Source organism: Gobius niger (genome assembly GCF_951799975.1).
Source record: "Gobius niger genome assembly, chromosome: 1".
NCBI classification, from domain to species: Eukaryota; Metazoa; Chordata; class Actinopteri; order Gobiiformes; family Gobiidae; genus Gobius; species Gobius niger.
In genome coordinates this window covers 64,199,031-64,213,489 of record NC_136852.1, presented here as the reverse complement: position 1 = coordinate 64,213,489, position 14,459 = coordinate 64,199,031, and the positions used below count along the sequence as shown (strand labels likewise).

The window sequence follows — 14,459 nt, the reverse complement described above, 5'->3', positions numbered from 1 at the left end:
AACCCAATCAGTGCACAACAGGCTATGTCCTTCAGCTACGTAGCCTGGACCAAACCTTGCTCAAGATGGGTCGCCTCGCCAGCTGCTGTACTGTGGTCGCCCCTTCGCTCCTTTGTCCCAGTAGTTCCAATGCAGAAAACACATTTCTCTAAGGGGGTAACAATGTATGAACAAATGTGGGGTTCCCCATGGGTCAATTTTGGGACCCCCTTTGTTCGTTGAACCATATCTTAATCTTAACACTGTCATGTTAGTCATAAATTCCAAATCTTGCACGTTTGATATTCACTCTCTACTTCCAAGCACATACTGTATAATAAAGCCAGATATGGGCCTCTTTTGATACAAACTCACAAAAACATCTGTAAGCGTTCAAATATCTTCAGTTCTTGAGCATCTCTGGACTTGTTTTTCTACCTTTCAGTGTGCACGTTTATCTTTCCTGCATTGCTCCCTGATCCGTACTAGGAAGGGAATGAATTGAAGCTATGTCCTGTACCACTTTGTTTGGCCTAAAACAGCACCCTGTCCTCATCGGGATGGAATTTACTCTGGCGCGTCACTGACTGTCTGTCCTGTGTATGCTCTCCTTGACTCCCTTTCTGTCTGTCTCTCTCTCTCTCTCTCTCTCTCACAGGCGGCGTCTTTTGATCAGATCACACAAGCAAAAAAAAGGCATGCAACTTTCCGCCCATTTGTTCCCTACTTCTTTTAGGTGTGTGCTGCATAGCGTTGAACATTGCAAACAGCCTACGCATGTATGTTCAGAGCTTCCTGTTGCCGGCTCTGAGATTCCTGGCGGAGCTTCCAGTGCATGTGCTTCAGTAGGGGCAAGCTGAGCTATGTTAGTAATGTGACAGTCCAGGCCTGACATTACACCCCATATTTGGCAACTCGGCAAGCGATTCCAGTGAACCACCTCGAACCAGTCTGGTATGCAGCGTTAAGTGCAAAGATATGAAGAGAATGCCTTACAATGGAGTGGGCTGTCTAAACAGAAACCATTCATAGCATGCCACAATTGTTTGAAAATGCAACTCCAAGAAACGTAATGATTGCCACACCGGGTTTTTGTCAATATTTATGCATTGCAAGGAAATTCAGGGATTGTTGCATAACATTCGGCATTCTTGAAATTGCACAAATGTCTTCTTTGCATAAACATATGAGGCAGACAAGTATTCGTGACTGAGCAAATTTGGGTTGCAATTTGAATTGATGTCAAACACCAGTCTTTATTCAATAGAGGGCGTGAGTGGGACTCCGTAAGAGACGAGATTGGTTGAACGTAAGCGGTTCAAGACAATTAATTCTGTACTCGTCGCACAGACAGGGCGTGCACAGTACATGCCGGGTGGAACTGGTAGCATACACGACAGAAGGGTGTCGGCAAAATCGTCATGTCCTTTCTGATACAATTAGTAAGCTACCTGTCTTACCTGGCGCTAAAAATGTCACTCGTGGGAACCAGTTTTGGAGGGAGACAGCAGCACAGTAGGTTCGGCATTCCAACTCATTAAGGCAGTACTGAGTAACATGTTTACCTTAATAAATCCTTTTCGTAGTCCCTGTGGGGGTAATGCAAGTGTTTACGGGATGACTGGAGGGTCTTTCTTCTCCCCCTGGTGTCTCTGGCCAGAAAACCATGCTTGCAACTTGACTGCCACCGGACCGGAGCAACCAATACACACTAAAAGAATCACGCAGAAGCAAACATGCTAATGGGCAAAGCTAACTGCGGGCTAGCGTCACTTTAAACAGTATTTACAGCCAAGTTTGAGTGAAAAAAAATATTTCCATTGTGTAATTGGATGCACAATATCCCTCTCTCCCTTCGCCTTTTCTGTCAGCGTAGTGTTTACTCTCCAAGACGAGTAATAAGTTAAAAAAAAAGCGCAATTTGCTACGACACCTGCAGTTGCGCTTAGTTACTTAGTACTGCTTTAACGAAAAAAAATATTCAAAAATTAAGTGAATATATATGAACAGCCCCAGATAACCATTGACAAATTGTAAAGGGGAACACTGTTTGTATTTGGAGACTTTATTGCTAACATAGGCTGGGTTACATTTGTCCTATTGCAGCATTTTGCTCAGTCTACTTGAGTGAGGATCATGCAGACTCCACACAGAAAGGCCATGCCCAGCCTGCTGTTGCAATGGCATTTCCACTTATCAGTTTGGTGGTGATCTCAGCTGCTCAGATTTTCCGAAAGAATATACTGTGTTATTTTTTATTTATTCTGACTGCTTTTGCATCAATCACACTATGACAAGAGTCTATATACAATGCTTTATTTTTGCTCAGCTGCACAAAGAACGGCTAAATGCACATCGCTGATTTCTCCCTTTCCTTTAACATCTCTCTATGCACCTATTTTTTTTGCGTCAGTGCCTTTGAACTTGTTTACTTTCTCTTCCCACGCGCGTCTGCTGTCCTCTCCTGCCGCTAGAATAATCCCAAAGACACTCAGAGACTCTGCGCTGTCTCTCTCTCTCTCTCTCTCTCTCCGTCTATAGATGTCCTTAAATAGCCTGTGCCATTTAAAACGAGCTTATGTAAAGAGGCTAGCCCAGAGCGCCTGCTAGCCTCATGTGATCGCTACTCGGGCCATCCACATATCAGCGCTCGGGAAGTTTAGGGTCTGTTCAATCCTAGCAAGACATATAACGCGTGATTCCGCTTTATTTCTGTTTTGCAATGAAGTCAGATGGGTATGGATATGAAATTGAAATCTGAAGGGGTTTTTGCTGTGGGCTAATGCAAAAAGTGAAGTCGCTTCACTCATAGACATGTCAAGGCGATTAATTCTCACTGTATTGGCACTGTGCATTTTAGTTGGGGCTTCTGGGTGCTGCCAAATAAACATCCTGATGCAATCCCTGGGCAATTTGTTAGTATTTGGGAAAACAAGCCTTCGCAACACGACAGGGGGGATTGTTTTTTTCTTTTAGAGGGTAGATTCCAGATTCTGCCAGTTTTCACTTTCTAAGACATTGGTACAATAGAAGTAGACAAAAATAAACGCTCAGTGTTTTTAAATATAAGACGGTGAAGCCTTGTTTTATGGTATGCCCATGAATTTCTCCACAAACATAAAGCTGTGAAGGAACAGTAAATGCATTGTACTATGTAAGGCTGGAGCTTGGTGAACCTGTGAACTGTTGTGGGCCGAATTGTAAATGTTTGTTTCTGTTATGTTTGTATGGCCGGGTCGCTGCAAAGAATTGCCCTCCACGGGATTAATAAAGTTTTCTGATTCTGTTATAATTTAAAGGAACAGGCCACCGTTTTTCCATACTGAGATATGTTCTTCCCTGAGCTTAGACAAGTTGATAAGTATCTGTCTGGTCTTTATGCATACGCTCAGTCACGCAAAACGACTAAAGATGTTGTTAGCATTTGGCCTCTCCCAGTATATTCCTATAGCTCCAAACGGGATGAAGTTAGAAGCGACCATGCTCTTGCACGGACAAGCACAAAGACCAGACAGATATGTATAAACTCATCTAAGCTCAAGTAAGAACATATCTCAGTATGGAAAAACAGTGGCCTGTTCCTTTAAGGTTGAAATGTTCTTTATTGTGCCTGTAGGGAAAACTTTCTTCATCTATAGGTTCATGGTCCAGGGTGTATAACCTGAAAACCAGACACAGGGAAAACAGTCCAGTTGGAATCGAACACAGGACATGAGCTCTATCTCAGCCACTTTGCTGTCATCATAATAGGTTACTAAATATTTTATAGGATGGTAAAAACTACAGCAACAACTCCATGATTTGGGAAATATGGACTGTTATAATTACAATATTTGTTGTTCCTTTTACATGTAATTTGTTCTGTTTATACTACAGTTGTCAAGTTACACACAAACTGAATATAGCTCAATCCCAACATCGGGATATCACCTGCTATTTTGGAGCGCTGACTGCCTGCTGTACTCGGCGTGGCCAAAGTGCTTTTTAACTGCAGCTCACAGTGTCGTAATGACCTCACCTCCAGCGACCTGCAGTGTGGATGTCATGCTAGCCTCCGGGCGTGAAAGAGTGCGGTCACTGTCTCCTCGCAGCTGTTTGAGTCATGATTACATGTTTATAAAGGCGTGCTGATGTCAGTGCTTCTGAGGGTGAGGTAGCTCCCGTACACCCAGGTGCGTGCTGTGCAGGTAAGCGGAGGATATGCTTACGTTGCTAAGGCAGTGATAGTGCAATGTGTTCTGTATCCAAGTCCACACTTTAGGCCACATTGTAGTTAGTTTGGGCGGTTTGCACAAGTGCTGCGCAATATAAAGTACAAAATATGTTTGGTGGATTGGCAAGACACGGCAAGCAAAAACATAGATTATTCACGCAGTGGTCAATTTTGAAAATATTTGCTAGTTTTCGGCTTTAAAGCCACACCGCGTATGATTTGACCCAATAAACAAAATTTAAATACAAGCATTTATTTCATGATAGATGTTTTCACCATTGAAAACTACCTCAAACAAACATGTCCTTTTGCTCTGAGCGGCTCACCTCTGCTAAAACATGATTACAACTTCACCGGGAGTGGGTACGTCTCTAGCTCGTTTCCATGGAGACATCGATTTAAGTCAGTAGAATTGAGAGTTAAACAGGTTAGGCCCTCATCCAGATCCATTCTGTGATAACCCACTGCAAAAAAAAGCATTTTCTGCGTCGAGCTGGTCATTGAGAGCAAGTTATGTGTTGATGGTACAGTATAGTCCAAAATGTTACGCAGTGTGCCTTTAATGTTGCAGTTTAATGTCAGAGTTTGAAAAAAAAAAAAGACTAAACTCACCCTTTGCGAGGCTTATTCTATGAAGTTTTTAATGCTAATGAGCCGGAGATTTCCCGGAAATGAATATCACACTGCGGCACACCAGGCGGTTTCCCAGGCGTATTAATTCACAAACGTTGACCTGTTTGGTATGGGCCTAAAACAAATGATGACGCTGTAATCTTAATATGGTCATTACTATTCTGGGAGACAGCCACGGCCATAGCCTTGGCTAATGATGGGAGAAATACAGACACCTCCTTTACAATCTTGCAACAATATCTCCACTGGCTCAGACAGGCCTCAAACTTAATATTATAGCTGGGGTTTATTGAACTGCAAAAAACAAGCTGAAGTTAGAATCTATCTTAATATCCATCATCCATGAAAATACAGGCACTTTTCTATGAATAAAATGCCTGATTTTTTATATGAAAACAGAAAATTACAGAAAACAAAATGTTTTTCCAAAGTTTTTTCAAATTTCCAAATTCAAATTTTACATTATTTGTTCACCTATTCACCTGTAGTGTCTCTCAAAGCAAAACAGAAAAGATTAAACAAAATTTGCAGAGGAAGACAGAGTGCGGCCAGGTCAGGTCAAACTGATAGGGCTTTTACTCAAACAAGAGGCGTAATAAGGTCTGGAGTTGTTTGTGTGGCTGCCTTAACAACAGTCCCTATTCACTCCCAGCTTTTAACGCTCTTAAAAAGTTTACAGTTTTTACAAAATCATGTGGCTGCCAGTGAAGAGCATGTTTTGAAAATTCTCTAATGGGATGATGTTGCTTTCTCTGGTCAAAAGCACACACCACCCCTCATAGACATAGACAAACAAAGCACTTGCACCGCTCTTCAGTTTTGATGTGCTTTATTTTGAATAACTCCATAGAAACATTTTATTTATTTATTAATACGTCAGCAAAGCTTCTTGGGCGAGAGAAGCAAAACATCCTCAACACCAAAGCAACCCAGTGCAGATGACCTTTGTCCACCATGTAAAAATGAGATCTTTCACAATCATACAGTCTATATAACAAAGCAATCCACCAAAATCATAAGTTGAACTTTTTGTCATGTCAATTGTCGATTACAATCTCTAAAGAGCAGAAGCAGATAGTCACACGCGGTACACCAATCTGATACAGGTATCGGATATCGGACCCAATACTGGAAAAAATACTGATACTGATCCGATACCATGTTTTGGCTCTCAACGCCTTAAAAACACATCTTTTAACACCTAAATCTCAGTGTATGTGGGCATGCTGTATATTGTTTTAAAGCTAAGAACCTGGAGAATTCGATCGCGTTCTGCCCGGGGGTAGACTGACGGAAGCGAGGCAACCAGTCTGCACCATGGGCCCCTCCGACCACCACCAACCACTCACTCACTACATTCGCTAGGCTTCCTGGTGTTCCAAAGTGGTCTCCCATCCAAGTCCTGCCAGGCCCTTCCCTGCTTAGCTTCCAAGGTCTGACGGGATCGGGCATAGCAAAGGCGGTATGGCCTTTTATTTAGAAAAGTCCAATGATCCTTGTTTAATGTTCATCCATTAGTTTATCAATAGATATAATTGATAATTGATCTGTAACATCATGACAATAAAATATTTTATCTTCAAATAAAGAAAAGAGTCAATGAAATGTTTCACTTGGAGAAAGCCACTTCAAGAAAGTCTCTAGGTATCGGTAAATATCGGATATCAGCAGACACTCAAACCCCAGTATTGTTATCGGTAGCAAAAAAGCTGGATCGGTGCATCTCTGATTTCAAGTCTAGGGTGTGCTTTTGCAAATTAACTCAGTAGCTGCTCCTCTTTTGTCAAAAATGAAGCTTTTAAACCGTTGATATTTCGACTTATTTGTAAGTCTATTTGCATTTAGTGTCAGCTCATGCACTGATTCTATACTATGGATTTGGTAACCTTGGCCATGCTCAGCCATGAGAATTTCCCCTGCACTGCAAACCCAAGAACTTATAAAAGATGCATATTGTTCTCTGCAAGTGCACAGTACTTAGATTAGAGACACCCAACACCAGTCACCAGCCCGAGCATCCATCTATCTTTCTCCCAGTATGCAACCAAGCCAGCTGGGCCATGAGCTCAGTACCATTGCATACCGTACGAGAGAGAGAGAGAGAGAGAGAGAGAGAGAGAGAGAGAGAGAGAGAGAGAGAGAGAGAGAGCACTAAGAGAGAGAGAGAGAGCACTAAAGCATGGGCGGGGTAAGTGAGGACTCTGCCTGCCAACTCATCCTGTAATGTCATCCCCACTGTGGTTACGGTAAGTCAGAGGAGAAGGCATCAGCGTGGGTAACGGGAGGTAATGGGGCTGGGAAGATGGGCAGAGTATATTCTCTCCAGCACTCACACATACGTTCCTGGGAAGCAGTCGCCACTTACAGTCCAGTGATGGGTGTGGGAAACAGAGGGGATCCCGATATATCAGAGTGTGACTGTAACTGTGGCGGCAGGCAGAGAGCAGACAATGATCGGCTTTTCGTGAGAATTATCGGTTAACAGCACTTGCTCCCTGAAACAATCTCTCACAAGTTGCGCCTGGCACGTCCGGGCATTGTCGTCTTGGAATAACGTGGAATCCATCGATCACATGGAAATGCATCCTGTATAGTAGAAATATTGTCGACTGGTCTGGGTTGACTGAGTAGAGGACGTTTTAGCATTTCTTCAGAGGCCTCTTACCACTCTTAGGTCAAATTATAAAACTGTTCAAGCAGATTGCCCAACCACTCAGCAAGTTTCTTTGCCCTGGGCTGTGGCGAAAGTATATAGTAAGGGCTCCTGCTTGTGTGTTACTTTACTGTTTTATTCAAGATTCAAATTCAAAGTCAATTCATTTCACAATGAATCGAAATAGTTCACTCTCGCGTCCTTGTTGTGGAGCAGGGGGTGGGGAGTAAGGGGTGGGAGCACAGGGAGGGCAGGGAATCGAGAGAGTTCAGCTTCCTGACAGCCTGGTGTATGAAACAGTTCTTCAGTCGACTGGACCTGGCCCGTGGATTCCGCAGTCTCCTCCCTGAAGGCATTTACCTTGAAGAGACTGTAGAGACTGTGGTGCAGTGCTTCGCCCGTACCACACAGTGATGGAGCTGGTCAGGATGCTCTACAGTCCCTCTGTAGAAGTTGCACAAAACATACCCTGGGACTCTTGCTCTTCTCAACTTGCGAAGAAAGTAGAGACGCAGATTACGTTTCTTGACCAGTGATGTAGTGTGCATGGTCCAAGAGAGGCTTATTGTTAGACTTATGAACCAGGAGACGCCTCTGAAGAAGGAAGTGAAACGTCCTCAACTCACTCCACATTGCATTACGCACTCCAAAGCATCTTAGCAAGGCTGAAAATAAAATAAAAAAGAGACGGGATGGTGAAGTTTTGCATAGCACTGGACAATACAATGTTGTCACGTCCGGGGGCTGTGGAAGGCAATTTAATGTTATAAATAAACAATGTTCACAAAAAAAGGGCATTGCTTCCCTTGTGCTGTAACAGACCGGTCATTTTACAAAACAGCGCTAGAGGCCTGGATGCATCAGCTGCTGCCTCCTTATACAATCATAGACACCTCCGACATTTGACACCTTCCTGGAACACATAAGCCTTAGACTCAAATGAACGCATTCACTGCCAATAAAGTCAGACTTTTTTTTTTATCAGGTTTGGATTTATATGGGCAATAGGACCAGACTTGTGATGTTTACAGTCTCCGAGGTCGATTTAACAACATGCGTGTGCCTTTCTGGGCGAGACGTAGCCTACATTAGTCTGGTCTATCGGAGCTTTAGATCTCTGGCTCAGACCATGTGCAGACTTACAGACAGACAGAGCGGGGCTGTGGCTGTGGCTGCAGGCACTGGCACATACAGTAGATATTTGGGAGAGTGACATAAATAGCACAGATCAACTCAATAGCAGGAGCTTGAGAGGAGCTTTGTTGTGCGTTTAGCAGCAGCAGCAGCAGCAGTAGCCAAAAAAGGGACGTGGCAAAACAAGCGCGCTGTAACTGTAGGCTTGCTTCGGTTGTTGCTATTCAGACATAGGGGCAGATCGTTGAACTTGGGAGATATGGCTATGGGGGGAAACAAAGGCCATCTATCACAGGCTGTCACCGCAACATGTACTCCAACTGGGTCAAGGGTGTTTGCATTGTTTTATCATAACGGCACATTCAGTGTGTTCCACATTTTGGTTGGAAAAGACAGTTTTTGGTTGTAGTATGCAATTAAAAAAAAAAAAAAAAAGTTAAATTCACATGCTTTTGGCATTTCTATCACATTTCTGCTTCAGAAGACAAAGCTTGTTTTGTCCTTGCAGAATTAACCGCAATTGGAAGTAACAGACTTTTGGCTCAGTAATATAGATGAAAGATAATGTGTGCTCTTGTCAAGGCATTAGAGTTGGGGGATGGGCAATGCATTCTCAAACATTTGATTTGCCATATAATTAGTTGCATTGTTCTTTTCCTCAGTCAGACATTGTGGTACCAAGACAGAGATATGGCTATTCTGCACAGTATAGAAAGTTGAGTTTATTAACTTACAGTTCGTGCACAAAGTCCTTTACAGAACATTTAACATGATCATAAATAGTATGCTGGGTTTCCTAAAGGGGGCTGCACTATTCATTGCATTAGAATTTAAAATAGAATAGTGTCAACTTTGTCTCTGGATTACGACTGCTGCACACACTGTTCTGTCCTCAGCATCGTGGGTTCAAGCTCCAGTTCCGACAGTCTGCTGAATGCCTCTCCCTGCTCTCCACCCACTTTCATCCCGTGCTGAAAGCCTGCAGTTACTGAGGCAGTGCAATATCCTTTGCATACAACAAAATATCCACGGAGTCACATTATACTGTATATAAAACCCACTATGACATGTTCTTCAATGCATTTGATCCTTATATTAGTTTAACAGTTCACTGGACAGGCCTAAAATGTGCACAATGAATCTCTTAAACCTAACCTTAACATTAATATGGCCTTTATTCCATACACAATGATAATATAGACAAGAAAAAACAGCATTCACCAAATTTCAGATTATTCCACAAGCTACGTCACAAGAGCAAAGGTCTCCCATACATAATATTACTTTATATAAATGATGAGTTACTACAACATTTGGATAAAGTCGGCAAAGTACATTGGTGCAGTGGGTTCAATGCACACTGCACTCAAGCCAGACCCTGAACATGTCACAAATTACCATTCTGTTGGCTTTCGATTTATCAGAAAAAGACTCTTCCTGCTATTACTGATTTAATGAAATGGGTTGGTGGGGGCTGCCCGTGCTCTTCATCCACACACTCCCATAATTAATATTTTCCTCACCATTCAGTCGGTTTCAGGTAACTGGTTTCAAACTACGCCTCAGTTTGCCATTCACTTTTTGAGTTCACTAAAACCACAATAGTTTTGATTTGATACGGTCACTCATCTGTCTCATATTTAAAAGGAAAGCCCCAGTTTAATTTCCAGGCTGATTTTTTTCTTTCTGAGTCCTGCATCCCCTCTTCTCAGAACGTTCAGAAGTAAGCATGCGCAGTTGGAGACTTCCGTTACATCCTCTTCAGCGTAATATCGCCACGTGCGTGTAGCTCTACAATATGTGGCCAGGCAGTGGTGGCCGGAGGTGCTGCCTGGAAGTGCAGAGAGCGAGTTCTCGAGAAGCCGCGCAGCTCTTTGAAGTGGCCTGATGTGTTTACTGTCAGCCTCAACCGCAAACCTCCCATAGCTTCCTCCACTACCTGCCGTGGCTCGACACACTGACCCTCATATTGCACAGCGCAGTTTCCAATATAGATTATTTTGCTGCGTTTGCATGCGATAAGTCCGGACATGTTTTGTTTTTTGACCTGGACTGAAAGGGGGAAAGTTGAACTCAAAATCATTGAGCCCAGTGTCATAATACTTCCAATTAGGACTATTGCATAAAGAACTAACTTAAAGGAACAGGCCACTATTTTTACATACTGAGATATGTTCTTACCTGAGCTCAGGCGAGTTGATGTGTACCTGTCTGATATTTGTGTGTACCCTCAGTCACGCAAAACAACCAAAGATGTTGTTGGCATTTGGCCTCTCCCAATGTATTCCTATAGCTCCAAACGGGTGTGAGGTTGGAAGCTACCACGCTCTTCCACGGGCACGCACAAAGACCAGACAGGTACGTATCAACTCGTCTAAGCTCAGGTAAGAACATATCTCAGTATGGAAGAACTGTGCGTCATCAGTCAAGCAAATAGGCCAAAGATGTTGTTTGCATTTGGCCTCTCCCAGTATATTCCTATAGCTCCAAACGGGGCGAACATCTCGTCTAAGCTCAGGTGAGAACATATTTCAGTATGGAAAAACGGTGGCCTGTTCCTTTAAGGCATAACAGTTTGTGCATTTTATAGAACATGCTAGGAGATTTGTTGGCTATGCTGGGAACAGGACAGTAAATGGGCAAAACTTTGCCCAGCATCGGAGGAGAGACTTTATGGCAACTTTATGTTCAAATCAAAGGTTTGTTTGACAGACTCATGAGCACTAAATAACCTGCTACCTGCCATTCGCACTGGTACATTTGCACTCACATTCACACCTGCTGTCTATATTGTGCATATTTTGAACACTCAGAGTTTTGCTAGTTTTACTATTTCTTATTTCTGTACTTATTTCATTGCAAGTTTACGATTCATGTTGCATAGTTGCACCGAGAGGAAAAAACCTTAGTTTGTGAGTGTAGCTTCACTGACAATAATAAAACCCATTCTGATTTCCAAGTTATTTAGCCCATTGAGTGCAATGAGGACTACTGTGGCAATTCATTTTATACTGTACTGTTTTTATTCTCTTTTCACATCACTTGCAGAGTGTCATGGCCATTGCACTAAATTGGACTTACGCATAATGTTGTTCACTTCTTTGTCTTTCTGTAGTCATTTATAGTATCACCTATTTAGCAACATGAGCAACAATTTAAACGCTTGCGGTGTCCTTTGTGTCTGACGTTTGCATGATATATAACAATGGAGCTCTTCAAAAGCAATTCAGAATAGTGCCCATAATAGCTTTTACTTTATCCACTTTTCCCCACATCATTTTAGTGCCATTGTATATTTAGATGTACATTTGTATTGCGCCTACATGCACATAAGGCATAACATGAGCGCCCTCTCATTATTTTGTCCATGTATTTACAAAACCAGTAAATAGACCTGTGTTATCAACCAATTGATCTCATTGTTCATTGACCACATGAATACTCACTTACACTCTACACACTCCACTTCGGCTCAAGCATTGCATCGACGCCGCCTTTTACTCAGAGAAACCTCATTCACCCCAGCTAACCCCCCCCCCCCCTTCCTCTTTTCTCTCTGCAGAACCACAAAACTAGTTCAGGTCTGGCTGCTTGCTTTCCCCTAATATAATACTACTACTGATACTACTCTCTCACGGTGTTTTTCTTCTTTGTGCCATTGCGTTAGATCTTTCCGCACCACCCACGTGGTTTCGTCAGAAGATAGTATCACGCACTATACTTCCTGATTTTGACGGTACTCGGCAAAGTGCGTGGTGGTAAAGAAGTGTCTGACAAGATCATTTCGTTTTGAGCATTTATTAAGAAAGCATGTCGAAAGGTATACAATCAAGAAAATACGTTTTGCATCGATTTTTGCACAAGTAATAAAAAAAAATATATATATATAGTCCATGTATCGGGATCAGTCTCTGCTCGCACCGCCTGCATCCTGAGGACTACTTTGCAAAAACAATAAAAGCAACGTAAAAGTCCAGAAATGTTCTCAAAGTGTCCATGTTCCCTTCATAGTCCAACTTTATCATCTCTTGCGTTTCTCCTTGGCTTCCACTGGTCCCTCTGCGCCACTATCCAGCCACTCTTGACGCCTTCTCAGTGTCCATTATCCATCTGGTCCTCACATGACCTTAGCTTGGACCCAATGCGCCCCGTCCACTTGGATGTCCCTGGATGCACCGGGGGGACTGGAGGATGCTGCTGCTGCTGCTGCTGCTGCTGCTGCTGCTGCTGCTGCGCAAAACACTCGCAGCACAACCTCGTTGATCCAGACAGGAGTAGAGGCGGAACAAGATCAACGCCTCAAAGCTCTTGGAATTTCTTCAACAGTGTCAACAGTTCGTGACGGTTCAGCGTTCGGGCAGGGTGATAGCCGGTACCCAGTCATACCCGCTGCGTCTCTCCTCACAATACAAGCCCAGCGTATCCAGTGAAGTGTGCTTCCACGGGCTGGCGCTGGGGCTCTATAATACAACAACAAAAAAAGAGGACAAGCAATAATTAGAAACAGCGTGCACTCACTACGCGTGATTCACAATGAGCTGTCCCCACTTTTCAAAGCACTTGTCATGGGACGTGGGCGCTTACCGTGACTAGAATGCAGTGCACGTCCTTGGGCTCCCCGCTCTCGTCGGCGCCCACGAGGTCTGCGAGGCGGTCGATGTCGTTCACGCGCACCACGTTGATGTCGTTGTCGAAGCAGAACGCCTGGATGAGCGTGAAGTGGATCTGCAGCGCGATGTCGCACTCGTACTCCTCGTCCGTGGCGAGCACGCAGAAAGCCACGCTGTCCGGGTCACTGCAGGTTTGCGAGAGAGACAAAGGGATTAGCTCCAGAGAACAAGGGGAAAAGTTGCCAATATTCTACGCTGCGTAAAAAGCAGTCAGAAATGTCAGGGTCATAGGAGTTGGATACTTACACATTCATGACTTTTGCAGACTCGTAAACTCCGACTGTCAAGTAGTCTTCCTTCTTAGCGGCGAGGAGCAGCTCTTCCAGCGCTGCGCCTGCACTTTGCACCCTGACAGGACAACACAGCATCATGAGTACACTGCCTGGGTACAACGCCACGCTGGAAATAGCTCTTAAGAATGCCGTGTGCGTTGAAAGATAGTGTTTGTAATTACCTGTCAGTGTTCTCCATGGTTGTCTCTTGTCCTTGCATCTCTTCCAGAGTCATAGTTATAATCCACAAGCGCGTATAGAATCCAAGTAGCGAACAGCGGATAGTGTCGTGTGTCGGTAAAAGGTTTTCGCGAGAGTTGCTCTTGTGTGTCGTGCTTGTCGTTGTTCTGAGCCGTAAGCGGGCTGTGGGTGTTCTTATAGCGCGTCCGCGTCGTTTCTCGACAAGGGGTGGTGCTTTCCCCCGCGCGGCTCAGGCTATTGGCTGAGCGCGCGCAGCTTCGGTGAGGAAAGCAAAAGTCCCGGCGCAAAGGTTCACTCCCGGCTTGTTGACAACCCCACGTGGGGGCGAGGATTATGCGTTTTCAAGAAATCCCCCCCACCCAGCGAAGGTTCCACTAACAACCCACCCCTGGTTTGATGTCAACATGACGGCTTTGCAAGAAATGTGTAGTCAAAATCTGACCTTTGCATATTGTGATAATGCACAAGTTATGAACCCCTGAGCTTCAGTCCTCTATTGTCGACAACATTAATATGATCCGTATAAACGCATTGTCTTAGAGCGCTTCAGTTTGGTGCTTTTGTTTACACCTTATACAATACGATTACGCACCATTGGATGTAGAGCAAAACGAATCCCGGTTTGCTTAATCAGAAAACTAGTTTGGGTAAATAGGCTACACGGAAAACTGCAGCAGAGACACTTGGAGGAATAACCTAGACTG

The 14,459-nt window shown here is 43.8% G+C and overlaps 1 protein-coding gene across 1 annotated transcript; it reads right to left on the bottom strand.

Moving 5' to 3' along the window:
- Nucleotides 1-12,418: 12,418 nt before the first annotated feature.
- gadd45ga (growth arrest and DNA-damage-inducible, gamma a) lies at nt 12,419-13,900 on the bottom strand. The gene is made up of 4 exons (XM_079579578.1): nt 13,737-13,900; nt 13,529-13,630; nt 13,197-13,407; nt 12,419-13,072 (listed from the first exon to the last, which is right to left on the bottom strand). The coding sequence occupies exons 1-4, from the start codon at nt 13,787-13,789 to the stop codon at nt 12,959-12,961; spliced, it is 480 nt and encodes a 159-aa protein (XP_079435704.1). The 5' UTR covers nt 13,790-13,900; the 3' UTR covers nt 12,419-12,958.
- Nucleotides 13,901-14,459: the final 559 nt, after the last annotated feature.

Bases quoted from the DNA above. Each gene is read 5' to 3' on its own strand.
- gadd45ga (XM_079579578.1), bottom strand. From the start codon at position 13,789: ATGACTCTGGAAGAGATGCAAGGACAAGAGACAACCATGGAGAACACT. The intron at 13,408-13,528 runs GTAAGTATCCAA...GCAAACCTGCAG, and splicing joins TCTGCAAAAGTCATGAATGT to TGACCCGGACAGCGTGGCTT. The intron at 13,073-13,196 runs GTAAGCGCCCAC...GTTGTATTATAG, and splicing joins TGCACTGCATTCTAGTCACG to AGCCCCAGCGCCAGCCCGTG.